The sequence below is a fragment of the Trachypithecus francoisi genome, unplaced genomic scaffold (assembly GCF_009764315.1).
Source record: "Trachypithecus francoisi isolate TF-2019V2 unplaced genomic scaffold, Tfra_2.0 Lachesis_group13, whole genome shotgun sequence".
NCBI classification, from domain to species: Eukaryota; Metazoa; Chordata; class Mammalia; order Primates; family Cercopithecidae; genus Trachypithecus; species Trachypithecus francoisi.
This window is the reverse complement of record NW_022681458.1, coordinates 719,833-747,571: the sequence shown is the minus strand read 5'-3', so window position 1 is coordinate 747,571 and position 27,739 is coordinate 719,833. Positions and strand designations below refer to the sequence as shown.

At 56.9% G+C, this 27,739-nt stretch overlaps 1 protein-coding gene across 7 annotated transcripts in view; it reads left to right on the top strand.

Moving 5' to 3' along the window:
• The window catches only part of ANO7 (anoctamin 7), a 44,336-nt gene extending 19,281 nt beyond the window's left edge, over positions 1 to 25,055 (top strand). For 2 of the 7 annotated variants that reach the window (XM_033229497.1, XM_033229498.1), the window contains exons 10-25: positions 12 to 102; positions 1,119 to 1,215; positions 3,159 to 3,302; positions 3,372 to 3,509; positions 4,175 to 4,273; positions 4,348 to 4,450; positions 6,290 to 6,401; positions 6,757 to 6,811; positions 8,908 to 9,005; positions 10,291 to 10,436; positions 12,274 to 12,479; positions 13,227 to 13,369; positions 22,928 to 23,018; positions 23,423 to 23,542; positions 23,664 to 23,714; positions 23,931 to 25,055. In XM_033229497.1, the coding sequence (XP_033085388.1) occupies positions 12 to 102; positions 1,119 to 1,215; positions 3,159 to 3,302; positions 3,372 to 3,509; positions 4,175 to 4,273; positions 4,348 to 4,450; positions 6,290 to 6,401; positions 6,757 to 6,811; positions 8,908 to 9,005; positions 10,291 to 10,436; positions 12,274 to 12,479; positions 13,227 to 13,369; positions 22,928 to 23,018; positions 23,423 to 23,542; positions 23,664 to 23,714; positions 23,931 to 23,987 (1,751 nt within the window). In that variant the 3' untranslated portion in view covers positions 23,988 to 25,055. Of the gene's footprint in view, positions 1 to 11; positions 103 to 1,118; positions 1,216 to 3,158; positions 3,303 to 3,371; positions 3,510 to 4,174; positions 4,274 to 4,347; positions 4,451 to 6,289; positions 6,402 to 6,756; positions 6,812 to 8,907; positions 9,006 to 10,290; positions 10,437 to 12,273; positions 12,480 to 13,226; positions 13,370 to 22,927; positions 23,019 to 23,376; positions 23,543 to 23,663; positions 23,715 to 23,930 lie in introns of all 7 variants that reach the window. The other 5 variants (XR_004441472.1, XR_004441471.1, XM_033229499.1 and 2 more) reach the window with 5 other exon arrangements.
• The last annotated feature ends 2,684 nt before the right edge of the window (positions 25,056 to 27,739 follow it).

The following is a 27,739-nucleotide window of genomic DNA, read 5'->3' as shown; positions in this document are numbered from 1 at the left end:
CCTCTCTACAGGGTTTTACACAGGCTGGCTCCTGCCAGCAGCGGTGGTGGGCACACTGGTGTTCCTGGTGGGCTGCTTCCTGGTGTTCTCAGATATACCCACGTGAGTGTTTCCTCTCCGCAGCTCTGAGGCCGGGTGCTGGGCCTCCAGAGGGATGTGGGATGGGGGACCCCCAGGTGTGAGGCCCTGTGCAGACAGCTGGTGCTTGAAGTGATTGAGGTGAGAGGTGAGCACATGCCTGTCCTCAGGAGTGTCACAGAGGGCCTTGTGGACATGGCTGAAAGGCTGGCAGGTGGACTGGAGTGCTCCCAGGGTGACAGATGGACAGGAGCACTCCCGGGCTGACAGGTGGACAGGAGTGTTCCAAGACTGACAGGTGCACAGGAAGGCCCTGGGCTGACAGGTGGTCAGGAGTGCTCCAAGACTGACAGGTGGACAGGAGCACCCCTGGGCTGACAGGTGGTCAGGAGTGCTCCAAAGCTGACACAGATGGACAGGAGTGCTCCAAGGCTGACAGATGGGCAGGAGTGCTCCCATGCTAATTTTATTGGCACTCTTATTTATTATAATAATGTAAGCTTTCTTATAATATTAATAAATGGGCTTTTGTTTTAGTTTATCATGGAACTGAAATTCAGAAACTTAACTCAGACATTGTCATGGCATATATTTTAAAACAACTATTTTCTTAAGAAATGCTGGGCCTGGCTGGGCGCGGTGGCTCACGCTTGTAATCCCAGCACTTTAGGAGGCCGAGGCGGGCGAATCACGAGGTCAGGAGATCGAGACCACAGTGAAACCCCATCTCTACTAAAAATACAAAAAATTAGCTGGGCGCGGTGGCGGGCACCTGTAGTCCCAGCTACTCAGGAGGCTGAGGCAGGAAAATGGCGTGAACCCGGGAGGCGGAGCTTGCAGTGAGGCCAAGGTCGAGATCGCACCACTGCACTCCAGCCTGGGCTACAGAGCGAGACTCTATCTCAAAAAGAAAAAAAAGAAATGCTGGGTCTGGCAAAGGCAGTGGTGGGGAGAGAGAGGACAAGGGAGGCACCTGGCTGGGAGGAGCAACCAGCCCCCCTCCCCCATTAACTCCCACCCCTCCACTCCATGCCTTGAAGGCAGGAACTGTGTGGCAGCAAGGACAGCTTTGAGATGTGCCCACTTTGCCTCGACTGCCCTTTCTGGCTGCTCTCTAGCGCCTGTGCCCTGGCCCAGGTATGAGAAGAGGTGGGTGGGTAAGGGATTTGGGAGTTGGGGGATGAGGAGGGCAGCTCCCCTGGTCCTGGTCCTGACTCTGCCTGCACTAGCCCCTGTCCTGCTTGTCACCATGTAAAGGCGGAACGCTCCATGAGCTCCTTAACCTTTGTTCTCTCGCCTGGAACTGGGGTTACGCCTGGCACACACCTCCCGGCACTTGGCAGAGTGCCTGCACTCAGTAGTGGCCCATGTTAGTGCTTCTCACTCAAGGACACCCCAGGCCAGGACTCTAGCTCTGGCACTCTGGGGGCACCTGGCCCTTGGCTCCAAGGCAGACAAACCCTGGAGCCGCCAGGGCACAGGCAGAACCAAAAGGTTGGACTTCTGAGCAGAATTCCCAGCTTACGAGACCTGGGCAGGAGGCTCCTGCAGTCCCTGAGCCCCACTGTCCCCCCACCTGCCTGGCATGCTTCCTAGGTCTGTCCACCTTCCCAGGGACCTCGGCCTCGCTTGTACCCCATGTGCACTGGACCCAGAGCCCTTGGCAGTACTGACGGGCCAGATGCCCTTTGATTTCACTTCTGGGAATCCACCTGGATGTTTCCTAGGACCACAAATGGGGACTTAAAACAGCAGAGACTCATTCTCACAGACCCGGGGCTGGAGTCCAGAATCAAGGTGTTGGCATTGGCCACTTCTGGGGATTCGACCTCAGGCCTCTCTCCTGGCTTCTGATACTGCTGGCGGGCCTTGGTCCTCCCTGGCTTGTGGCCCCCTCATTCCAATCTCCGCTTCCGTCTCTACCTGACCTTCCCCTCTGTGTCTGCGTGCTGGTTCCTCTTCTCCCCTTTTGTAAGGGTTTGTCCAGGGTGCTCTCATCTGGAGATCCTTAATCTACAAAGGCCCTTATTCAAATAAGATTACATTCTGAGGTTCCCAACGAACCTATCTTTTGGGGGCCAGAATTCAACTCACTAGAGTTCATCCTCTGGTTCCCAAAACTTCATGTCCATCCCATGTGGAAAATACATTCACCTCATCTCAGCATCCTCCAAAGTCTCAGCCTCTTACAGCATTAACTCTAGTCCAAAATCCCATGAAAATTTCAGCTCAGAAAGTCCCAAATCGGGCCGGGCGCGGTGGCTCAAGCCTGTAATCCCAGCACTTTGGGAGGCCGAGACGGGTGGATCACGAGGTCAGGAGATCGAGACCATCCTGGCTAACACGGTGAAACCCCGTCTCTACTAAAAATACAAAAAATTAGCCGGGCGAGATGGCGGGCGCCTGTAGTCCCAGCTACTCGGGAGGCTGAGGCGAGAGAATGGCGTAAACCCGGGAGGCGGAGCTTGCAGTGAGCTGAGATCCGGCCACTGCACTCCAGCCTGGGCGACAGAGCAAGACTCCGTCTCAAAAAAAAAAAAAAAAAAAAAAAAGAAAGTCCCAAATCACATCCTCAAAGTCAGGTGTGGGTGAGACCTGGGTGTGGGCCGTCCTGAAGCAAAATTCCTCTCCCTCTGTGGGTCTGTGCTCCCAAAACACAGTCGGGGGCTGGGCGCGGTGGCTCACGCCTGTCATCCCAGCACTCTGGGAGGCCGAGGCGGGTGGATCATGAGGTCAGAAGATCGAGACCATCCTGGCTAACACGGTGAAACTCTGTCTCTACTAAAAATACAAAAAGTTAGCTGGGCGTGGTAGTGGGCACCTGTAGTCCCAGCTACTTGGGAGGCTGAGGCAGGAGAATGGTGTGAACCCGGGAGGCGGAGCTTGCAGTGAGCTGAGATCGCACCACTGCACTCCAGCCTGGGCGACAGAGCCAGACTCCGTCTCAAACAAACAAACAAAACACACAGTGGGGGGATGTACGTGGGATGCACATTCCCATTCCAGAAGGAAGGAATGCTGGAAGGAACAAGGGGCCTCCAGTCCCAAGCAAGTCTGGACACGCCACATCCCTGCCACAGGCCGGCCGGCTGTTCGACCACGGCGGCACCGTCTTCTTCAGCTTGTTTATGGCACTGTGGGCCGTGCTGCTCCTGGAGTACTGGAAGCGGAAGAGTGCCACGCTGGCATACCGCTGGGACTGCTCTGACTACGAGGACATCGAGGTGAGCCACCCCCGCTGGACCACGGTCACACCCAGCAAGGGCCACCACTGAGCACCGGCTCCCTTCCAGGAGAGGCCTCGGCCCCAGTTTGCCGCCTCAGCCCCCACAACAGCCCCGAACCCCATCACGGGTGAGGACGAGCCCTACTTCCCCGAGAGGAGCCGCACACGCCGCATGCTGGCTGGCTCGGTGGTGATCGTCGTGATGGTACGCGGTCCCCTGCCCTCCACTCATGTCTCCATCCTCCTGCACCACGTGGGGTGGTTTTTGTCCTCCATCCCACGTGGTGCCGAGGCCAGATGCCTCCTCTGGGCACAGGACCCTCACTCCCTGCAGAGAGGCTCCCATGTGCCCAGGCTCCAGGGAGGGGCTGAGCCCAGGGCTTGGCTGTGGGGTCCCAGCTGAGAGTCATACAGAGGACCTGGGAGGGTCTCCCTGTGGGTGTGGGCATGGGTCATTTTTCAAGCAAGGGAGTCGGTTTCAAGGAAAAGAGAAGCAGGCACCCCAGCAGGGCCATTCGCTGCACCCTGTCTTGCCTTCCAGCCAAAGGGGCTTCTTAATAGGCCCCCTCCCACCCTGCCAAGATGTCAGGAATCCCCAGTTCCTGGGATGGGATGGCTCTAACACTCACAGTGGCTGCCTTGACACCCAGATGTGGCCCAGCCTCTAACCCTAACCCCACCTCTGCCTGAACAACCCATCAGGAAGGACATCGCCTGGGAGTACAGCCAGGGCTGGAGGCAGGGGGCTTCCCAGAGGAGGCAGTGCTGGGGCCAGCAGTGGACTAGGAGAGCTGTCAGGGGCCATGGCCTGAGGGTGCTGGGGTGCCCAAGCCACTGTGAAGGGGCTCACAGGCCTCCCTGCCCCTGCAGGTGGCCGTAGTGGTCATGTGCCTCGTGTCTATCATCCTGTACCGCGCCATCATGGCCATTGCGGTGTCCAGGTCGGGCAACACCCTCCTCGCAGCCTGGGTGAGCCTCCGCCGCCTGCCTCGGGGGGCCCTGAGCAGCCCCTCATCCAGCTCTGACTGCCTGTCTCCTGTCAGGCCTCTCGCATCGCCAGCCTCACAGGGTCTGTAGTGAACCTCATCTTCATCCTCATCCTCTCCAAGATCTATGTGTCCCTGGCCCACGTCCTGACTCGATGGGGTGAGTGGGCTGAGGCCGGCCAGGCACTGCCCAGGGGCCCACCCTGCCGGCCCCAAGCCAGAACATGACTTTCTCACTCACTGACACACACGGCCTCACTTCTATTTCTTTCTTCTTTCTTTTTTCTTTTGAGACAGGATCTCACTCTGTTGCCAAAGCTGGAGTGCCCCGGCATGATCATGGCTCACTGCAGCCTTGACCGCCCAGGCTCAAGGGATCCTCCTGCCTCAGCCTCCTGAGTACCTGGGACCACTGTGCCCAGCTGAATTTTTTTTTTTTTCCGATAGAGACAGGGGTCTCACTATGTGGCCCAGGTTGGTTTCCAGCCCCTGGCCTCAAGTGATCCTTCTGCCTAGGCCTCTCAGAGTGCTGGGATTACAGGCATGAGCCACGGCACCTGCTTTTCTTTCTCTTTCTGATTGTTTTTGGCACCCCAGGTGGGACACAAACGGTCCCTGGGTTAGGATGCCAGTGCCCCCCATTTCTTTTTTTTTTTTTCTTTTTTTTTTCTTTGAGACGGAGTCTCGCTCTGTCGCCCGGGCTGGAGTGCAGTGGCCGGATCTCAGCTCACTGCAAGCTCCGCCTCCTGGGTTTACACCATTCTCCTGTCTCAGCCTCCCGAGTAGCTGGGACTACAGGCGCCCGCCACCTCACCCAGCTAGTTTTTTGTATATTTTAGTAGAGACAGGGTTTCACCGTGTTAGCCAGGATGGTCTCGATCTCCTGACCTCGTGATCCGCCTGTCTCAGCCTCCCAAAGTGCTGGGATTACAGGCGTGAGCCACCGCGCCCGGCCGCCAGTGCCCCCCATTTCTAAGTGTGGTACCGACTGGAGGTGTCTGAGACTCCCCTGAGGCTCCCTTAAAAGAGCAGTGAGCAGGGCCTTCCTGGAGATCAAGGACCCTGGGGGCACTCAAGCACCCAAGGAACTCTCGCCCCTCCACAGGGTCCCCTCCAGGCTGCGAGGTCCCCAGGTGGGAGACGTCCCTCCAGAATAGGGCCGCTGAGCCTCTGTGGGGTGGCGTGGGGGATCGGCCACTGGACTGGGCAACCGCCTCTCAGTTCTTCCCTCTCCCGTCCCCTCCCTTCAGCCTTCTCTTTCTCTGTCTCATTTCCTGAGAACAAACACTTAGGGACCAACCTATTCATTCCATAAGCTGCTGCCTCTCACCAGCCCTGCTCTGCCCTGGGGGTGAATAGCCTTGAACAAACGCAGGCAGCCCTGCCCTGGAGCCCAGGTTCTAGGAGAGGGGACAGAACTGGCTGCCTACACAGCTACAGATAACGGGAGAGGGCTTAAGTGCTGAGGAGGATGTGCCTCCTGCTGGGTGCCAGGGGAAGGTGGGTGTCAGGGAAAGACCTATGCAGGTGGCAGGTGTCTCGGGGAGAGGTTCCTGGTGCTGGACGGCCAAGGGCAGGGCCCTGAGGGGAGCCGCCCAGCTGCTTCTGCAACTGTGGGGCGTTGTGCCTCCCTCTTTCCCTCCGGTAACCTTTAGCCTTTTATGCTCCTGACTCTGGCACCTGCACCAGACCCCAGTCCCCTTCACAGCCTTGGCCTCGAGCCTCTATTCTGTTTCTCTGACCCATCCCCTGACCGCCCGCCTGTGTGCACCACATTCATTATTAGTGTTGGGATATAGGTATTATCCATTTTCCCAACTCCTCTTATCAGCATGTTTTTGGGTGACTTTGGAAATGTCATACTTTGTCCCCTTCTTTAAAATATCTGGATATGGCCTTTTCCTCACCCGTGTGTGGCAAGGTGGTCCTAGGAGAGGAGGCCCCTAGTTGGATGCTAGTGACTCCCCCAGGGACTGAGCCCAGGCTCTCCATGCCACAGAAATGCACCGCACCCAGACCAAGTTCGAGGACGCCTTCACCCTCAAGGTGTTCATCTTCCAGTTCGTCAACTTCTACTCCTCACCCATCTACATTGCCTTCTTCAAGGGCAGGTTGGTGGACACCTCTCCCTCTGGCCCCAGCTCGGTTCTGCTTGTTTCCCGCTGCCTGGGCACCAGGCATCACCCAGCCGTGCTCAGGCAGGGTGGAGGATGGAACAGGAGACCCAGGCAGGGGACAGGGAACCATGCCGCCCTGCACCTCTCAGCAAACAGCGGCTGCCCACCTCTTGGTCCCCACCCAGCTCAGGGGTCCACAGGAGGCCCACCTTGCAGCCTGGACTCTACGCCACCGTTCGTGCTCCCTCCAGGGCAGGGGCAGCAACTCTGCTCAGGCCTCAAGAGCCCAGGGAAGTGGGAGGAGACAGGAAAGATTTCATCAAGGCTCATGACCTTGACTTTCTCCTAGGTTTGTGGGATACCCAGGCAACTACCACACCTTGTTTGGAGTCCGCAACGAGGAGGTAAGTGTGCCTGAGGCCCGGGGCTGGTGGACGAGCTGTGTGCTTCCTCTCACTTCCGTTCGAGCTTTGATTTGCAGCAATTCCTCCCGCCACCGGCTACCTCATCGCCCAGCCAGGGCCAGCTGTGCAGCTGACCACTTAGGACTCCCAGCCTCTCTTCACCACTTATTCTGACCCTCAATATGTCCCATTCAGAACCATACCCAACACTCCGGGACGGGCACTGTGGCTCACGCCTGTAATCTCAGCACCTAGGGAGGCAGAGGGAGGAGGATCGCGTGAGCCCAAGAGTACGAGACCAACTTGGGCAACATAGTGAGACCTCGTCTCCACAGAAATAAAAACAAGCAAACCAAAAAGCCTACCCCACCCCAGCTGTCCTGGCCCGTATTACTGTTTCCCCATTTTAACCCAATTCACACCTGAGACAAGTGTGAGCCATTATGGTGGAGGCAGAGCCTCTGGCACACAGGGGCCGCAGAGGCTGGCCTCCCTCACAGGCTTCGCGTGCTGCCGCCATGACTGTTGGGGTTCTCCCAGTGGCCGGCTGTCCTCTCCCCATCAGTACAGTGGGCTCTGCCTGTGACTCCGTATCTCTAAGAGCCAGGTATGAACCTGGTTTTTCAGAAAGTAAGAGGAAGTTGACCTGGTGGAGGATGAAGCATTGTTGTCATGGGGGTTCCTGCAAAGCAGACACCAAGACAGAGATCCTGGTGCAAGTAATCAATGTGTGCATCACCCCAGAAGTAGTCTCCATTGTGCCACAGCCCCTCCAAGACACCGAAGAGAAGCCCTCAAAACTGTCCCTGATGCATGGCCCCTCCTGGGTTCGGGCCAGGCATGTCCCAGCAGCTGGGGTCACAGGCAGCAGGGTGGGTGCATCTGGAGCCATCCACAGGTGGCCTGTGGGCTGGACTGGGACCTAAGTGGACCCCTGCTGAGTGCCTGGCCTGAAAGACCTCTTCTCCTTTTGGAAGAGGAGGAGGAGGAGAGAGACTTTGCATGGGGCCTGGGCCAGGAGCCAGCCCAACTGCAAAGTGGCTGCCCCCAAAGGGGTGCTCTCCATTTTCATGTGAGAGGGAAAGGGAAGGCTGGGGATGGAGTGGGGAGTGTGGCTGCAGGTGCCACAATGGACCAACCAGAGGACTTTCAACTGTTAAGTGGGAAAAGTTCCCAACCCAAACTGGCTTAAACAAAAAAGGGAGTTTTCAGCCAGGTGTGGTGGCTCACACCTGTAATCCCAGCACTTTGGGAGTCCAAGGCAGGTGGATCACGAGGTCAGGAGTTGGATAATAGCCTGGCCAATATGGTGAAATCCCATCTCTACTAAAAATACAAAAACTAGCCGGGCATGGTGGCGGGCACCTGTAGTCCCAGCTACTCAGGAGGCTGAGGCAGAAGAATCACTTGAACCTGGGAGGCGGAGGTTGCCGGGGCCGAGATTGTGCCACTGCACTCCAGCCTGGGCAACAAAATGAGACTCCGTCTCAAAAAAAAAAAAAGATGGGGGGGAATTTTCTTGGCTCCTGTGCTGAAAATGCTCAGGGCTATGCGGACTTAGGTATGAATGATCCAGGTGTTCAAAATGCTGCACTGCTGTGCCCAGCATGGCCTGTGTTCTCAGAAAGATGATCCCACCTGGAGGGAAGGTGCCTGCGGTATGGCCGACACTCTCGGACTTAGCACCCCTTGCAAGGCACGTGTTCCCAGGAACTCCCTGTGTCCCCCTCTCACTGGCTTGAACGGGGTCACTGATTGGTAGGGCCTGCCTCGTGGGTCTGCCCTGAAGCCAGAGGCTACAGTCAGCCCCATGTAACCCCTTGTGGGGTTTCCAAAGGAAAACTGGGGTGCCATTAGGTACCTATAGCAGTGCCCCCTGCAGCTGTTCCAATGCACAGTCTTCTAGCAGGACCTGGTGGCTCCTGCGAGGTCAGGAGGAGGAGTTGTGGTGGGAGCATCACTGCAACCCTCGAGGTGCCCAAGGCATGTCAGAAGGGAGGTGGGGGGCCAGGAAGAGGGCCAGCTTTGAGACAAGAAGGAATGGGTGGGCGAGTGGCTGGTCCCTCTCCCAGCTAACCTGAGCCCTGCTGCCGTAGTGCACAGCCGGAGGCTGCCTCATCGAGCTGGCACAGGAGCTCCTGGTCATCATGGTGGGCAAGCAGGTCATCAACAACATGCAAGAGGTCCTCATCCCGTGAGTCCCCCACTCCACCCTGGGTGGCATCCAAGGACCAAGGGACCCCAGAGCACCTGGTGGTAGCAGCCTCCAGCCCAGCCCTAGCTGGGAGAAGAGGTGAAGGGAAGGCAGGGTCCATCCCTTCCTGGACATCAGCACCTTGCCTGGGGAGGGGGATGGGGAGTGTGCCCGGCCATCTGCCCCGGGCTCTGGGCTGCCAGCCCTGCAGCTGCCATGTGGCTGGCTGAGGTCTTCTGGGTTATGGTTGTGGAAGGCGCTACCCCTGGGACCAGCTTTGGCTGGGGAGGGGTCTGGGATCCTGGGTCCAGGCTGGGGTGATGGCTGTGTCCATTCAGGGATGCTGCGGCTGGGCTAGGGTGTTCCTTGGCATCCCCAGCCCCCAATGTAGCACAAGAGGGAGGAGGAAAAGGAGGCCCCAGGCCCAGGGTTGATCCTCAGACACGTCTGCCTCAGACGCCCTTGCCAGAGACATCCTGACCACAAGGCTCCCATCTCCTTAGTGCCACCTCTACTGGCAGGCACTGTGGCCCCCATCAAGGCAACTGGGTCCCCCTCTCAAGCCAGAGTCCTTCACAGAGGCTGCCCAGGGCCTCTCCTCCCGCTCAAGGCCAGACTGATCTGAGCGCCCTCCCAGCGCCCCCTCAACACCTGATCTCCCTGCAGAAGACAGCGCCCAAATCAGCACTGCCTTTTCTGGGCCACCACAAATAGCAGTTGGGAGATGGTGGCCACGCCACATCCTGAGAGGTGGCCCTGCCTCTGGGGACTATTGGTGCTGTGAAACCACAAGACCATAAGGTGCAGGGTGGAGCTCCGTGCCTGGCAGGAGCAGGGCGGGGACAAGTGACAGTGTGATAAGGCAACACACACACGTCCCCGGTAGGACGAACCCAACACGTGGGCCTCCATGACATCTGCTTTCCCTGGGACACAACAGTGGTCCTCATCCACTCGCTCCCAACCTTGGCAGAGCTCTTGGGCACTGCTTTGCAATTCTGGGAGGAGCCCATTACCCCTAATGCCTTAAGGAACACTGCAGGGGGCTGGGAGGGTGGACCGCCCCTCTGCATCTGGCCAACAGACACAGAGGCTTTCACTGAGTCCAATCTGCAAAGGTCTTGGCTCTCACTGTGTCCACCCCTTGGGCCCCAGACCCCACCCCTCCCTGCTGCCTTGAATTGCAAAGCAACAGGCTCGTCCTGGCCACATCTTCCCCAGGACTACAGCAGTCACTGAGACCCACCATGGGTCAAAGGCCATTTTCCTGTATTCCCATCCCCAGGAAGCTAAAGGGCTGGTGGCAGAAGTTCCGGCTTTGCTCCAAGAAGACGAAGGCGGGAGCTTCTCCAGGGGCTAGCCAGGGGCCCTGGGAGGCCGACTATGAGCTTGTGCCCTGTGAGGGTCTGTTCGACGAGTACCTGGAAATGGGTAGGAGCCCGTTAGCAGCTGCAGCAGTGGCTGGCGCCGTGGGCAGGGATGGGCAGCCACTCTGCTCAGGGACCTCCCAGCCTGACATTGCTCTGTCTACACCTGCCCTGAAATGTGCTGTGGTGGTGGGGTGGGGACAGAGGGTGGGGCCTGTGGAGAATCCAGAAAGGAATTCTTTTCCCCTGAGAGTGCCCAGGAGGGTTGGCTGAGGACAGAGGGGCACCCAGGAGGGTTGGCTGAGGACAGAGGGGCACCCAGGAGGGTTGGCTGAGGACAGAGGGGCACCCAGGAGGGTTGGCTGAGGACAGAGGGACACCGGCACAGGGAGGAGGCCCCCGGGGTCGTTGCGGAGCTCCCCTAGGGTCCCTGGACCTAGAAAGCATGGGCCAGAGCAAGGGAAGAATTAGGAGAGCAGGCCCTGGCGGCTGACAGAAGCCCTCCAAGGGTGAAGCCACACTGCCAGGCAGCGGCCTGGAGAGCCGATGTCCCCAGAAATCTCCTCAATGCTCACGCTATCTGCGGAGCCACAACTGTCACCTTGACAGGTGGTGGCCAGTACTAGTGGCTCATTGCCTGCACAGGTGGTGCACTCTGGAGGGCGGGTCTGCACCACCTGTGCTGTCGTTGCAGCACAGGGTCTGACTCTGAGCTGACAAAGGGAGAAGGAATCATCAGGCACTATTTTTGTTTTGTTTTGTTTTTTTGTTTTTTTAAGATGGAATCTCACTTTGTTACCCAGGCTGGAGTGCAGTGGTGCAATCTCGGCTCACTGCAAGCTTCGCCTTCCGGGTTCACGCCATTCTCCTGCCTCAGCCTCCCGAGTAGCTGGGACTACAGGCGCCCACCACCACACCCAGCTAATTTTTTGTATTTTTAGTAGAGAGGGGGTTTCACCATGTTAGCCAGGATAGTCCTGATCTCCTGACCTCATGATCCGCCCGCCTCGGCCTCCCAAAGTGCTGGGATCACAGGCGTGAGCTACCGTCCCGGGCCTGTTTTCGTTTTGTTTTTTGAGACGGAGTCTCCCTCTGTCGCCCAGGCTGGAGTGCAGTGGCACCATCTCAGCTCACTCTGACCTCTACCTCCCAGGTTCAAGCAATTCTCCTGCCTCAGCCTCCCGAGTAGCTGGGATTACAGGTGCCCACCACCACGTCCAGCTAATTTTGTATTTTTAGTACAGATGGGGTTTCACCGTATTGGCCAGGCTGGTGTGGAACTCCTGACCTCAGGTGATCCACCCGCCTCAGCCTCCCAAAGTGCTGGGGATTACAGGCGTGAGACACTGTGCCTGGCAGGCAGCTCTTAACCTATGAAGAGGGCATGTGAGCCGGCACGGCCTGGAGCTCCCCAGCGCAGCGGCGCTTCTGTGGAAAGGGAGCAGGCAGTTCCCAGGGCGAGGAGTGGACGCCCTGACCCTCCACCACTGGACCCTGGACCCCAATGATCTCACTAGTAATTCTGGACGAAGACCCAGGAACCCCTTCCAAAGAGCCATCTCCTAACAGCTCCCGTGAGGGGCGAGTGGAGAAGCCGGTTGTAAAATCAGAAGCAGGTTTCTGCTCCCACACCCGCCCCGAGTGAGTCCATGAGCTCACCCAGCCGGGGGAGGCCCGTGACCAGCCGGAAACACGGAGCTCAGGGCAGGACGGCCGCCTGGGGCCGGTCAGGGGCGATGGCCCTGGCGCTGCGCGGTCCAGGACGAAGGAGGCCAGGAGAAGGGGGAATGAGCCGCGATGGGGCGGCGGCACCACGTGGCCTGGCCGGTCCTCCGGGGGGGCGCGTCCCGAGGGCTGAGGGCGGACGGTGGGAGAGCCCGGCCGTGCCCCCCGCCCCGCAGTGCTGCAGTTCGGCTTCGTCACCATCTTCGTGGCCGCCTGTCCGCTAGCGCCGCTCTTCGCTCTGCTCAACAACTGGGTGGAGATCCGCCTGGACGCGCGCAAGTTCGTCTGCGAGTACCGGCGCCCGGTGGCCGAGCGCGCCCAGGACATCGGCATCTGGTTCCACATCCTGGCGGGCATCACGCACCTGGCGGTCACCAGCAACGTGAGGCGCGGGCGGGGGCGGGGGCCTCGCAGGGGCGGGGTCAGCGGGGGCAGTGGGGGCGGAGCGGGGGCGGGATCAGCGGGGGGCGGAGCGGAGTCAACGGGGGCGGAGCGGGGGCGGAGCGGGGGCGCGTGGGGGCGGGGTCAGCAGGGGCGCGCGGGGGCGGGATCAGCGGGGGGCGGGGCGGAGTCAACGGGGGCGGAGCGGGGGCGCGTGGGGGCGGGGTCAGCAGGGGCGCGCGGGGGGCGGGGTCAGCGGGGGGCGGGGCGGAGTCAGCGGGGGCGCGTGGGGGCGGGGTCAGCGGGGGGCGGGGTCAGCGGGGCGGCGGGAGCGGGGGCGGAGTCAACGGGGGCGGAGCGGGGGCCCGTGGGGGCTGGGTCAGCGGGGGCGCGCGGGGGCGGGGTCAGCGGGGCGGCGGGATCAGCGGGGGGCGGGGGCGGAGTCAACGGGGGCGGAGCGGGGGCGGGGTCCGCGGGGGCGGAGGGGGGGCGCGCGGGGGCGGGGTCAGCGGGGCGGCGGGAGCGGGGGCGGAGTCAACGGGGGCGGAGCGGGGGCGCGTGGGGGCTGGGTCAGCGGGGGCGCGCGGGGGGCGGGGTCAGCGGGGCGGCGGGATCAGCGGGGGGCGGGGGCGGAGTCAACGGGGGCGGAGCGGGGGCGGGGTCCGCGGGGGCGGAGCGGGGGCGCGCGGGGGCGGGGTCCGCGGGGGCGGAGCGGAGGCTGCCCCGCACTGACCCCTCCGGCGCCCAGGCCTTCCTCCTGGCCTTCTCGTCCGACTTCCTGCCGCGCGCCTACTACCAGTGGACCCGCGCCCACGACCTGCGAGGCTTCGTCAACTTTACGCTGGCGCGCGCCCCGCCCTCGTTCGCCGCGGCGCACAACCGCACGTGCAGGTGAGTCCCGCGCGGGGCAGAGGGGCCGCGGGCGCACGAGGACGAGGCGAAGGGGGCCCGGGTGGGGTAGGGGTGCGGCGGTGGGAGCCAGGAGGGGCGGGCGCCGTGGGGAAGGCCGGGGGAGGGAGGGAGTTGGGGGCGCCCTGGGCGGGGCTGGGGGGAGGTTCCCCGCGGGAAGGGACAGAGCTTTGCGGGGCTGAAGGGCGAATCGTGGGTTCTAGGTGAATTGCTGGCTGGTCGTAGAACCCGCAGAGCAGATAGGATGTACTGCAGCAGCATTTGTGGAGACTTCCTTTTGTGATCTGGTTACAACGAGGTTTTGCATGTGTTTCAATAAACTTGAAAAACATCATAGTCTCCTAATTGTGGAGCAAATCTGAACAGTAAAATTACGAAACCATAGAATTATCAGTTTCTTCATGTAGGGCTCAGGTTTTGCTCTGTGTATTTTGAACTTTTTAGTTGCATCTGAATTCGTACTTGTGATCTCTTCGTAATGGATACTTACTTTTTCCTTCTATTCTTGACCCTTTTTATTCCTCCTCTCCTGACTTCTGGTGGATGGGTAAAAGTGTTCTGGTTTTTTTTTTTCTTTTGCTTATTTGGAACTGATGGCATATATTTCTATTTTACGGGTTACTCACATGTTTAGCAGACATTCTTTTTTCTTTTTCTTTTTTTTAGAGACTGGGTCTTGCTCTGTATCCCGTGCTAGATTGCAGTGCCACAATTATAGCTCAGTGCAACCTAGAATTCCTGGGCTCAAGCAGTCCTCCCATCTCAGCCTCCTGAGTAGACGGAACTATAGGCATGTGTCCCCAGGTCTGGCCTTTTTTTTTTTTTTTTTTTGTTAAGTGATTTGTTTTTCTAAGACCACCAGAGCGAGCACAAAAGAACCAGCGAGTAGGCAAGGCTAAAAGCAAAACTGCACATTTATTCTTTGGTCATCTAGCTCCAGAGAAAAAGGTATGGGGGTGAAGTCTGTTGGCCTCCGGCAAAGGAGGCCGAGAGAGTCACCCAGTAGAGCTCTCGGGCAGAGTTCCTAATGCAGTCCCGACAAAGGTAGGGGCTGAGGAAGCCCGCCCCGTGCAGCTGCCGGGAGTGGCTTTTCTAGGAGTGGAAGGGCAATAGGCGGGGCACGGACGCGTCAGGGGAGGGGGGGGGAAGGCGCCGCAGGTGCCACCAGGTAAATCTTGATCTCTTCGGATTGACATCACCTGGCGCATGCCTGGTTGGTCTGCACCTTCCCGGGCGCCAGCTGCATCCTCGCGCACACGGGGAAAAGTTGTTGATGAAAAACCCGGAAATGCACCATCTTGCCTCCGTTCGTCAAAACATTCCAACCTTTTATTGGTAATAGTGATAAGGGGCGCCATGGTCTGTCTGGCTACTTCCTGCTGTTAAGGGGCGTCGTCAAGGTCGGGGCCCATGGTTGGCATTTGGACGTACGGATGAAGAATAAAATAAGGCACAGTATTAGTATAGGAATGAGGAATGGAAACATTTGTTGGAATAGGGGCAAAACCCAGAAGGAAGGTCCCAGCAAAGTTGAGGAGTATGAGATAGTTAAGAAAATTTAGTAAGTTTGAGGCGAGTGGGGGAAAGCCAAACTGATTTCCACTGATTGCTTTCGGTAGGGGCCCTTTTTAGCTGGGAATGAGGAACGAGTGCGCAGAGTAGTTGTTGGCCAGGCAGCAATTAAGGAGTGGAGTTTTTGTGGAGTGGATGGCTTTCCGCTTACTCCTACTACAGAGATATTGGATGGAAGGCTAGGTCCAGAGAAGGACGGCAAAACAGAATAGGTAGCCTCGCTGTTGATTAAAAAATTGATTGTCTTACCCGCTACCAGGAGAGTTACCCGCGGCTCGGTGAGGGTGATGGGGGTCCCCGAGTCTCGGCACCTTCAGTTGTCGTCGTCTAGATGTAGGAGCTGGAAGGAGCTCCCAGGATCCTGGGAAAGGGGGTCACGTGGAGACGCAGCACCTGTTCTCAGGGTGGGGCAATCAGACTTCCAGTGTCCTCCCTGCTGGCAAGCAGGGCAGGGGGTGCTGGTGGACGAGGGTTAGGACATTCACTGGCCCAATGTCCTGACGCCTTGCACTTATAGCAAGGCTGTGTTGGGGCTCGGGGACCTTGCGGACACCTGTTGGCATAGTGTCCTGCCTTGCCGCACTTATAGCAGGCTCCTTTCGTGGCCTTGGAGTCTGTGGGGTGTGTGCTCTCTGGCCTGGGGTTATGACTAGGCTGTAAAGCCGCTGCTAGGAGCTGGGCCTTCTGTTTGAGGCGAGCTTGCCGTCTCCTCTCTGGAGTTATAGACCTTAAAGGCTAATTTAACCAGGTCTTGTATTGGTGCTTGAGGACCATCCTCTACCTTTTGAAGTTTTTTTACGAATGTCAGGAGCTGATTGAGAAATGAAATAAGACGCCAAAATGGTGGCCCCTGTGGGGGAGGCCGGATCTAACCGGGTATACTGGGTTAGCACCTCAGTCAGTTTAGGGTAGAGGTTAGAATAACCTGGAGGTTATGCCAAGTTAAGTCATAGGCCTGACAAAGGTATCTAAATTCCTTTATGTATATGGTGGGATTAGCTGAGAAATCCCCTAAACACTTCTCAATTTTGGAAAGATCGGCCAATGAAAGAGGGACATGTACTCTGACTACCCCCTCCGCCCCAGCCACCTTGCACAAAGGTGCTAACACAGTAGGAGGGTGTGGGCAGAGATAGGGGACTCAAGACACCCAGTTGGGGGCCCCGAAGGAGGCACGGGACCGAGTGGATTACTAGTAGATAAGGAGGAGGAAGGAGGAGTCTGGGCAGGAAGGGAGGGGTTGGAAAGAGAGGGGAGAGAAGGAGGAATATAGGGCAGGTCGGGACGAGAGCATAAGGCCCAAAGCCTTGTACGTAATTAATTTCGGACCACTTGCCTAGCCGCTGGCAGAAATTGCTGAGGTCGATCACGCCACAGTGGAAAGGAAAATTAACCGCTTCCTCCTAAGGTCTTGTTCAAGCTGTAAGGTTTTTAAATTGGCTAGGAGGCACCCTAAGGGGGTGCTCTTTGGAAATTTGGACTGGGGGTTTCCCGTTTGTTTCCTCTTTACTTACACAATGGACACAATGGAAATGGAAATGGATCCCTGCCTGGCTTCAAAGCGTCCTTTGGAACCAGCAGAGACAAACTGGAGGCTCTTGAAGCCAAAATGGAGATTACCTTCAGGCGGACGTCTCCGTCCTGAACGGGTCTCCCGAGCCACATGGTGGCTCCAAATGGACCTCGGACCTGCGCAGGATTTCTGGCCGAGGGAGGTAAAGAGGAGACAAGGGCACTTACCCCAGAGAGGCCGTGAGAGTGAGGGAAGCGGGTCTCAGGTCCTGGTCCGTCTGCCGCGTGGGAGCAGGAGGAGGTTCCTCAACCCTTAGAGGCCTGAGGAGGGGTCTCCTCCCGGGTTTCGGCACCAACTGATTTGTTTTTCTAAGACCACCAGAGCGAGCACAAAAGAACCAGCGAGTAGGCAAGGCTAAAAGCAAAACTGCACATTTATTCTTTGGTCATCTAGCTCCAGAGAAAAAGGTATGGGGGTGAAGTCTGTTGGCCTCCGGCAAAGGAGGCCGAGAGAGTCACCCAGTAGAGCTCTCGGGCAGAGTTCCTAATGCAGTCCCGACAAAGGTAGGGGCTGAGGAAGCCCGCCCCGTGCAGCTGCCGGGAGTGGCTTTTCTAGGAGTGGAAGGGCAATAGGCGGGGCACGGACGCGTCAGGGGAGGGGGGGGGAAGGCGCCGCAGGTGCCACCAGGTAAATCTTGATCTCTTCGGATTGACATCACCTGGTGCATGCCTGGTTGGTCTGCACCTTCCCGGGCGCCAGCTGCATCCTCGCGCACACGGGGAAAAGTTGTTGATGAAAAACCCGGAAATGCACCATCTTGCCTCCGTTCGTCAAAACATTAAGTTGGGGGGGGTCTCACTATGTTATGTTACCCAGGCTAGTCTCAAACTCCTGGCCTCAAGCGATGCGCTGGCCTCTGAAAGCACTGGGATTACAGGCACAAGCCACCACACCCAGCCAGCACACATTCTTAACTATATATAATCTTAACGAAGCCTGAATGAATTCAGTTTTGTTTCCTCTCTCTGTGTATGACTAGGATCTTCACATGCCTTACCACCTAGTGAGCACCAATCTCTCCATCTTATTGTTGTTCCATAGAGTTTTAGCTTTACTGTTAAAAACACACGTGAAAAAACATTTTCAGTCATGTGTTCATCAAATTTATTTGTGTATTTTAACTTCTGTGGTTAAAGTAATTTCTTATGTATTGCCTTCCCTGAGTTTTTTTTTTTTTTTTCTTGCTGAAGTATATCCTTAAGTAATTCAGGCTGGGCGCGGTGGCTCACGCCTGTAATCCCAGCACTTTGAGAGGCTAAGGTGGGCGGATCATAAGGTCAGGAGATCGAGACCACCCTGGCTAACACGGTGAAACCCCCATCTCCACTAAAAATACAAAAAATTAGCCGGGCCTGGTGGCGGGTGCCTGTAGTCCCAACTATTCGGGAGGCTGAGGCAGGAGAATGGGGTGAACCTGGGAGGTGGAGCTTGCAGTGAGCCAAGATCTTGCCACTGCACTCCAGCCTGGGCGAGAGAGCGAGACTCCATCTCAAAACAAACAAACAAAAAATTATTTCAGAAAAGGCGTGTGTTTGGTGGGCTCTTCATATGCCAAAATGCATACACATATGTCTGCATAGAGATATGTATCATGCATATGTATGATAATATCTCCATGCATTTTTATTCTTCAAATAGCGGGTATAAAAGTATAGGTTGAGTTATTTTCTCTCGGTTCTTCGGAAATATTATTCTTTTGTGACTTGGCTTTTCTGATTGGAAGCATTCATAGCATTTAAGAATATTTCTGACTTGGCATGGTACCTAATGCCTATAATCCTAGCACTTTGGGAGTCCTAGGTGGATGGATCATGTGAGGCCAGGAGTTCGAGACCAGCCTGGCCAGCGTGGTGAAACCCCCATCTCTACTAAAACTGCACACGTGGGCTGGGTGCGGTGGCTCACACCAGTAGTCCCAGCACTTTGGCAGGCACTGGCGGGCAGATCACAAGGTCAGGAGATTGAGACCATCCTGGCTAACATGGTGAAACCCCGTCTCTACTAAAAATACAAAAAATTAGCTGGGCGTGGTGGTGGGCGCCTGTAGTCCGAGCTCCTCAGGAGGCTGTGGCAGGAGAATGGCATGAACCTGGGAGGCGGAGCTTGCAGTGAGCCACAATCGTGCCACTGCACTCCAGCTTGGGTGACAGAGCGAGACTCCATCTAAAAAAAAAAAAAAAAAAAAACCTACACGCGCACACACAAGTTATCTGGGTGTGGTAGCACATGCCTATAATCCCACGTACTTGGGAGGCTGAGTCACTCCTGTAATCCCAGCACTTTGGGAGGCCGAGGCGGGCAGATCACGAAGTCAGGAGATCGAGACCATCCTGGCTAACACGGTGAAACCCCGTCTCTACTAAAAATACAAAAAAATTAGCCGGGCATAGTGGCGAATGCCTGTAGTCCCAGCTACTCGGGAGGCTGAGGCAGGAGAATGGTGTGAACCCAGGAGGCAGAGGTTGCAGTGAGCTAAGATCGTGCCATTGCACTCCAGCCTGGGCAACAGAGTGAGACTGTGTCTCAAAAAAAAAAAAAAAGAAAAGAAAAATGTTTTGTGTAATCCCAGCACTTTAGGTGGCTGAGTTGGGAAAGCTGTTTGAGCCCAGGAATTTGAGAACAGCCTGGGCAACATGGTGAGACCTCAATAAAAAAAATTAGCTGGGCTTGGAGGCATGCACCTGTAATCCCAGCTACTTGGGAGGCTGAGGTGGGAGGACTGCTTGAGCCTGGAAGGTCAGGGCTGCAGTGAGCTGTGATCATGCCAGTGCACTCCAGCCTGGGTGACAGAGACAGAGACTATCTCTTAAAAAAAAGAATTTTGGCCTGGCCTGGTGGCTCATGCCTGTTATCCCAGCGCTTTGGGAGGCTGAAGCAGGCGGATCATTTGAGGTCAGGAGTTCGAGACCAGCCTGACCAACATGGTGAAACTCCGTCTCTGTTAAAAATACAAAAAAAGGCTGGTGCGGTGGCTCACACCTGTAATCCCAGCTACTTGGGAGGCTGAGGTGGGAGGACTGCTTGAGCCTGGAAGGTCAGGGCTGCAGTGAGCTGTGATCATGCCAGTGCACTCCAGCCTGGGTGACAGAGACAGAGACTATCTCTTAAAAAAAAGAATTTTGGCCTGGCCTGGTGGCTCATGCCTGTTATCCCAGCGCTTTGGGAGGCTGAAGCAGGCGGATCATTTGAGGTCAGGAGTTCGAGACCAGCCTGACCAACATGGTGAAACTCCGTCTCTGTTAAAAATACAAAAAAAGGCTGGTGCGGTGGCTCACACCTGTAATCCCAGCACTTTGGGAGGCCGAGGCGGGTTGATCATGAGGTCAGGAGATGGAGACCATCCTGGTTAGCATGGTGAAACCCTGTCTATACTAAAAGTACAAAAATTAGCTGGGTGTGGTGGCGGGTGCCTGTAGTCCCAGCTGCTCGGGAGGCTGAGACGGGAGAATAGCATGAACCAGGGAGGCAGAGCTTGCAGTGAGCCGTGTGCACTGCACTGCAGCCTGGGTGATAGAGACTCCATCTCAAAAACAAAATAAAACACCTGGGTGTGGCGGTTCACGCCTGTAATCTCAGCTGCTCTGGAGGCTGGGGCAGGAGGATCATTTCAACTCAGCAGGGAGAGGTTGCAGTGAGCTGAGATCACGTCACTGTCCAGCCTGGGCAACAGAATGAGACTCTGTTTCCAAAAAAAAAAAAAAAAAAAGTGAAAGCAATACCTTGACAGATGCTTGCTGCTAAAACAAATCAAGGGAAATGATTTATTTGTTTATTTGTAGAGATGGAGTCTTGCTCTGCCGCCCAGGCTGGAGTGCGGTGGTGCGATCTCAGCTCACTGCAAGCTCCGCCTCCTGGGTTCAAGCGATTCTCCTGCCTCATCCTCCTGAGTAGCTGGGATTACAGGTGCCCACCACCACCCCTGGCTCATATTTGTATATTTAGTAGAGATGAGGTTTCACCATGTTGGCAAAGCTGGTCTCGAACTCCTGACTTCAGGTGATCTGCCCACCTCGGCCTCCCAATGTGCTGGGATTACAGGCCTGAGCCACTGCGCCTGTCGTATTTTCTTTTTCTTCTTTTTTTTTTTTTTTGAGATGACGTCTCGCTGTGTTGCCCAGGCTGGAGTGCAGTGGCAATCTCGACTCACTGCAAGCTCTGCCTCCCAGGAATGAGCCATTCTCCTGTCTCAGCCTCCCGAGTAGCTGGGACTACAGGCGCCCGCCACCACGCCCGGCTAATTTTTTGTATTTTTAGTAGAGATGGGGTGTCACCGTGTCAGCAAGGCTGGTCTCGATCTCCTGACCTTGTGATCCACCTGACCTTGTGTGAGCCACCACACCCGGTAATTTTTTTTTTTTTTTTTGAGACGGAGTCTCGCTCTGTCACCCAGGCTGGAGTGCAGTGGCATGATCTGGGCTCACTGCAACCTCTGCTTCCTGCTTCCTGGTTCAAGTGATTCTCGTGCATCAGCCTCCCAAGTAGCTGGGATTGCAGGCCTGCACTACCACACCCAGGTAACTTTTTTTTCTGTATTTTTAGTAGAGACGAAGCTTTCACCATGTTGGCCAGGCTGGTCTTGAACTCTGAACCTTAGGTGATCAGCCCACCTTGGCCTCCCAAAGTAGCCTTCCAAAGGGAAGAGATTCTTTCTTTTTTTTCTTTTGAGATGGAGTTTCACTCTTGTCGCCCAGGCTGGAGTACAGTGGCCTGATCTCGACTCACTGCGACCTCCACCTCCCAGGTTCAAGCGATTCTCCTGCCTCAGCCTCCGAGTAGCTGGGATTACAGGTGTCTGCCACCACACCCAGCTACTCTTTTGTCTTTTTAGTAGAGATGGAGGTTTCACCACGTTGGCCAGGCTAGTTTCGAACTCCTGACCGCAAGTGATCCACCTGCCTCAGCCTTCTGAAGCACTGGGATGGCCAGGTGCGGGGGCTTGTGACTGTAATCCCAGAACTTTGGGAGGCTGAGGCCGGCAGATTGAGACCATCCTGGCTAACATGGTGAAACCCCGTCTCCACTGAAATTACAAAAAATTAGCTGCGCCTTGTGGCACGGGCCTATAATCCAGCTACTCAGGAGGCTGAGGCAGGAGAATCACTTGAACCCAGGAGGCAGAGGTTGCAGTGAGCTGAGATCACTGCACTCCAGCCTGGGCAACAGAGCAAGACTCCATCTCATAAATAAATGAATAAAGTGCTGGGATTACAGGCGTGAGCCACCACGCCCAGCTGAAAGAGTTATGTCTTTGTTTAGTTCTGGAAATGTCGCCATCTTACTCCTTCCAGCGAAGCTTCTCTGCTTGTCCATTGTCATCTGGAACTCCCACTGGGCTGTGGCCCGCTTCCCCCCGGTGGCGAGTGTGCTGTGTTGCCTGCAGGGTGGTCTCATCGTCACTGTCTCCCCATCCCCAGTCTCTCTTCTGCTGTGTCTAGCCACTTAAAAGTTCATCCCATTCATTTGAGGGATTTTTATTTTTAACTTTCAATATTTGGTTCTGTTTTTTTTTTTTTTTTTCTTTTCCTACAAAGTTGGCCCTGGTAATGGTTTTCATGGAGTGCAACATGTAACTTTATATTAGAAAATGGGGCCGGGCACCGTGGCTCGCGCCTGTAATCCCAGCATTTTGGGAGGCCGAGATGGGCAGGTCATGAAGTCAGGAGATCTAAACCATCCTGGCTAACACGGTGAAACCCAGTCTCTACTAAAATACAAAAAAAATTAGCTGGGTGTGGTGGCGGCGCCTGTAGTCCAAGCTACTCGGGAGGCTGAGGCAGGAGAATGGCGTGAACCCGGGAGGCGGAGCTTGCAGTGAGCGAGATTGCACCACTGCACTCCAGCCTGGGCCACAGAGCGAGACTCTGTCTCAAAAAAAAAAAAAAAAGAAAAAGAAAATGGAATGTCACATCTTGACCATGTGACAGAAACACAGGAAGATGTCAGAGTCTGAAATAGCAAGTGAAGCCGAGTGGGGCTTATGCTAGGGAGGGAGGGCACTGCCGGACAGGGACAGTCTGAGCAGGTGCACTGCTGATCTCACAGAGGCCAGCAGGCGGCGTGTTTTCACCGTGTAAGTAGACTGACGTCATCCATAGAAGCACAGACTTACTGGACTGTCACATCTACTAGAAAATGAAGCGTTTCCACTGGGAGGGGGTCCAGTTTAGCCCAATGTCCAGCACATTTGCCTCTGGAACCCACAGGTCACAGGTATCGTCAGAGTATCCCGTTTGGGGATAACCCCCATTCCAGGCACCCTCAATGCAGAGCCAGGACTGGAACATGGGATCTGAGAGGGAAACGGTGGAAAAAGGGGAGACAGGCTAATTCCAGAGGCCCCTGCCCAGCCAGCGCTCTGCCCTGGCTCCACCTACTGAGTCCTGTGTCTGCTGCAGGTATCGGGCTTTCCGGGGTGACGATGGACATTATTCCCAGACCTACTGGAATCTTCTTGCCATCCGCCTGGCCTTCGTCATCGTGTTTGAGGTAGCCGGGGCACCTGCTGGTTCTCCCATCCATGGCATGACGCCCCCACCCTGTGCTTTGCCTAATTCAAGCACGTGGTGAGGGGTCGGTGCGATCACTTCCTGCTGTGTCATCTTGTCATCTTGGTCAAATCAGAGCTCTTTTCTGCACCTGCATTTTCCCTGCCTGGCCTCATCCCCGGGTTGTGGTGTGGACATGCGTGCCTGGGCATTGTGGGTGTCTCCACAGGAGCTCCAGGGCCACGAAGCTGGGGTGGCCTCTGCTCCTTCTGGGGTTCCTTTCCTTGCACAGCTGCTTTCTAGCTCCACCCACAGCTGGGAGCAGGTGCTGGAGCCCTGGCCTGCCTGGGCCTGTGAAGGCCCTTTGGGCGTTTGGGTGGGGTGAGTACCTTCCTCTGCTCCCAGCATGTGGTTTTCTCCATCGGCCGGCTCCTGGACCTCCTGGTGCCTGACATCCCAGAGTCTGTGGAGGTCAAAGTGAAGCGGGAGTACTACCTGGCTAAGCAGGCGCTGGCCGAGAATGAGGTGAACTGCACAGCCCAGTCTCAGCCCTCCCCCCAGCCCTCTCCCTGTCCTTGTCAGTGGCTGCTGCACCTCCGGACACAGTCACATCCCTCTTCCTCTTGCTGCCCTTTCTTGGCGACAGGCTCTTTTTGGAACAAACAGAGCAAAGGATGAGCAGCCCCAGGGCTCAGAGGCAAGTCTGGGAGCAGCCAGGCCCCTGCCCTATGCACCTCTGCCCCGTGCACCCCGGCCCCATGCACTCCTGCCCCGTGCACCCCTGCCCTGTGCACTCCTGCCCCATGCACTCCCTGAGGTCACAGGGCCCTGCCCAGCCGCCCACTGTGCCTCATGGCCATGGCCTGTTCCTGGCCCTAGTCTGACTTGTCCCTGCCCCCAGCCCTTTCCCCAGCTCAGCCCCCACTGGACACCCTTCAGGGTTCCCAAAGCCAGCCAGCTGCGGCAGTGACACCTGGAAGGACATCTGGTGGCCCTTAGGGGAGCGGCCCCTGCTGAGCCCTGTGAGCCATGTAGTTTTCCTCTTCCCTCAGGCAATGGCTGTGTGAACCGCTGGCTGCTGTCGTGCCGTCATCTCTGGGCACATTGCCTGCTTCCCCCCAGTGCCGGCTTCTCTCCTCGGAGCACCTGTCACTCCATCCCCAGCAGGGAGGGACTGTCAGCTCACAAGGCCCTCTTTGTTTCCTGTTCCCAGACATAAGCCCAAGGGTCCCTGCACCCAAGGCCCCCTGGTCCCTCGGTGGCCTCCCCAGACCCCTGGACACGACAGTTCTCATCAGGCCGGTGGGCTTTGTGGTCCTCACTGCCCCTGGCCGCATCACCCTCTCCTCTTACACCTGCTGACCTTCGAATGTTGCAAGCACAGGGCCTATCTCTCTCAGGTCCTCTGGACCCACCTGCCTCTTCCTGCGCTGTCCGTGCAAGGACATCACCCACATGCCCCAGCTCTCAGACCCTGTACCTCTGTGTCCCAGGCCACAGCAAGGGTCCGTTCACCCCCTCCCTCCATTCCCAATTGTCTGGGTCCTCTGGATGCTTCTGTTTCTTGAATCAGGTTCCCCTTTCCCCTAGCCACCATAGGCAGCCTCTGACAGTGTCTCTTTGTCTTCTGCGGCAATTAAACGTGTCCTTTTGATCCTTGCCTGACTTCCCTCCCTCTCCCAGCTCCTGGCCCCTGGCCCAGGGCTCCTCTTGCTGTTTTTCTCTCTGTTCCTCGGGGCGTAGTACACAGCAAGCACGCAGATGCGGGAGGTTTTGGAATGAGAGGAGGAAGCATGGATACCTGTAACATCTGGTGGCTCTTCCCCCAGAAATTTTTGTGTTTATACGTAATTGTTTTCCAACCTGGATCGCAGCGTGATGTGCAGTTTTGCCCTGTGCCGAGGAGCCACGTGAATCTTCCCCTGGCTGTTGCCGCCCCACAGCATTCCCAGTGCAACCGTCCACTTGCTGACAGATGGGTCTGTGCTCATCTGTATTGACTCCTTGGAGTTCTACAAGTGGCACTTAAGTGTCAAAAGAGTATGTGGTTTTTGGCCGGGCGTGGTGGCTTACAACTGTAATCCCAGCGCTTTGGGAGGCCGAGGCAGGAGGATTACGAGGTCAGGAGTTCGGGACTAGCCTGTCCAACATGGTGAAACCCTGTCTTTACTAAAAATACAAGTTATTCTGGGTGTGGTGGCGGGCATCTGTAATCCCAGCTACTTGGGAGGCTGAGGCAGGAGAATTGCTTGAACCCGGGAGGCGGAGGTTGTAGTGAGCCGAGATCACGCCACTGCACTCCAGCCTGGGCGACAGAGTGAGACTCTGTCTTGGGGGGAAAAAATATGTGGTTTTTTTTTTTTTTTTGAGACGGAGTCTGTCTCTGTCGCCCAGGCTGGATCGCAGTGGCACGATCTCGGCTCACTGCAAGCTCTGCCTCCCGGGTTCACGCCATTCTCTTGCCTCAGCCTCCCAAGTAGCTGGGACTACAGGCGCCCGCCACCACACCTGGCTAATTTTTTTGTATTTTTAGTGGAGACGGGGTTTCACCGTGTTAGCCAGGATGGTCTCCATCTCCTGACCTCATGATGCGCCCGCCCCAGCCTCCCAAAGTGCTGAGATTATAGGCATGAGCCACCGCGCCCAGCCCAGAATATGTGGTTTTAATGTGCTCTGATGAGTACTGCCAAACTTACTCCACAGAAAAGGCCTCCTCCTGAACATCTTCACCTGTGTTCTATTTAACCCGCAGCGATGCCTGGCCTGAGGGCAGCGTGCTTGCTTGTGGCATTTCTTTAGGATTTGCCACTTGTTCACCTGCCTCTTAAGAGCACTGTGCTCTGCCTGCATGTAAGGGCTCTTCCGGCAGGAATGAGGGGCTCACGGGGTTCCAAGGCTGGACACCACGGGCCAGAGCATGGTGGACAGCACACACGACCCGGGGCGGGAACCTCGGAAACTTACACAGACGGGGACCCCGCTCAGCCATTCCATGTGTGCTTTCACTCAGCAGAGTGCTTATTACAAACCCACGTGTACCTCCTTCCAGCTGGTTGCTTTTATTGTTACTGTCTTAAACTCCAAAGTTTTAAGTTGAATTTATTGAAACGTAAGAAAATGCTCAGGTCACACAGGCTTCCAGGTGAACAAACTCCTGCAACCAGCATGTGGGTCAGAGGCAAGTTCACATCACCCGACGCCCACGTGCGCCCTACCCTGTGACCCTCTCTCCCATCCAGGGCCCCGATGCCCACATGCCCTACCCTGCCTGTGACCCTCTCCCATCCAGAGTAGCCACCACCTTGGCCACCAAGCAGGGATGGAACTGGGGACGCTGTCTGGCGTCTGCTGTAGGACACTGTGCGAGCTCCATCTGTGCCCAGCATCCGTGGCAACCCCTCCTGCTGCTGGGCTGCTGCATGTTTGGCTTGGGTCATTTGCAGTTGTGTTCTGCTGTGGGTTGGGCGTGCTGTGGGTGTGGGCGTGCTGTGGGTGCGGGCGTGCTGTGGGTGCGGGCGCGCTCTGCTGTGGGTGTGGGCGTGCTGGGGGTGCGGGCGCGCTCTGCTGGGGGTGCGGGCGTGCTGTGGGTGCGGGTGCGCTCTGCTGGGGGTGCGGGCGTGCTCTGCTGGGGGTGCGGGCGTGCTGTGGGTGCGGGCGCGCTCTGCTGGGGGTGTGGGCGTGCTGTGGGTGCGGGTGCGCTCTGCTGGGGGTGCGGGCGTGCTGTGGGTGCGGGCGCGCTCTGCTGGGGGTGTGGGCGTGCTGTGGGTGCGGGCACGCTCTGCTGTGGGTGCGGGCGCGCTCTGCTGGGGGGGTTTGCATATTTAGGGTCCAACAGAACTGCTGGGTCGGGGTAAACATGTTTGGCTTTTTTAAAAAATTTGAGACAGAGTCTCGCTCTGTTGCCCAGGCTGGGAGTGCAGTGGCGCAATCTCGGCTCACTGCAAGCTCCACCTCGTGGGTTCACACCATTCTCCTGCCTCAGCCTCCCGAGTAGCTGCGACTACAGGGGCCCGCCACCACGCCCGGCTAATTTTTTGTATTTTTAGTAGAGACGCGTGTAAGCCAGGATGGTCTCAATCTCCTGACCTCGTGATCCTCCGTCTCGGCCTCCCACAGTACTGGGATTACAGGCGTGAGCCACCGCGCCCGGCCAACATGTTTGGCTTTAAGAGGAGCTGCCACACCCATCTTCCCAGCTGGGGACCAGCCCAGTCAGCAGCAGGGACACCCGTTCCCTCTTGACTCTTCCCGGTTATCTCCTGCCACTCAGGAGCCTGGGGTGGCTCCTCCCACTCAACACCCCTCCCTCCTCCTCCAGCCGAGGCCTCCCGCCTGCACCCCCCACCCCCTAACTCAGCTCATCATAAACTCATGAGCCGGGTCCAGGGTGCCAGGAATGCCACTGAGGCTGGCAGAGTCGTGAAAGGGAGTGGCAGGTGCTGCTCCACAAGGACAGTTGTCCACCCTCAACGAGGAGGGCTGCAGGGCAGCTGCTGACTGGCTGGTGGCCAGAGGACAGGGACAGGCAGCCACCCTCTTGCCATGACCACACCTGGGTCTCCCTTAATGTGGCTCTCGAGGGGCCGTTGAACACAGTGTTGAGAACTGCTGAGAAAATCACACCAAAGACAAACTACTCACGGATGCCAGTCACCACTCCAGGGTGAGGAGAAAGGGAACACATAGGCGGCAGCGTGACAAAATGAGTCCCAGCACACTACA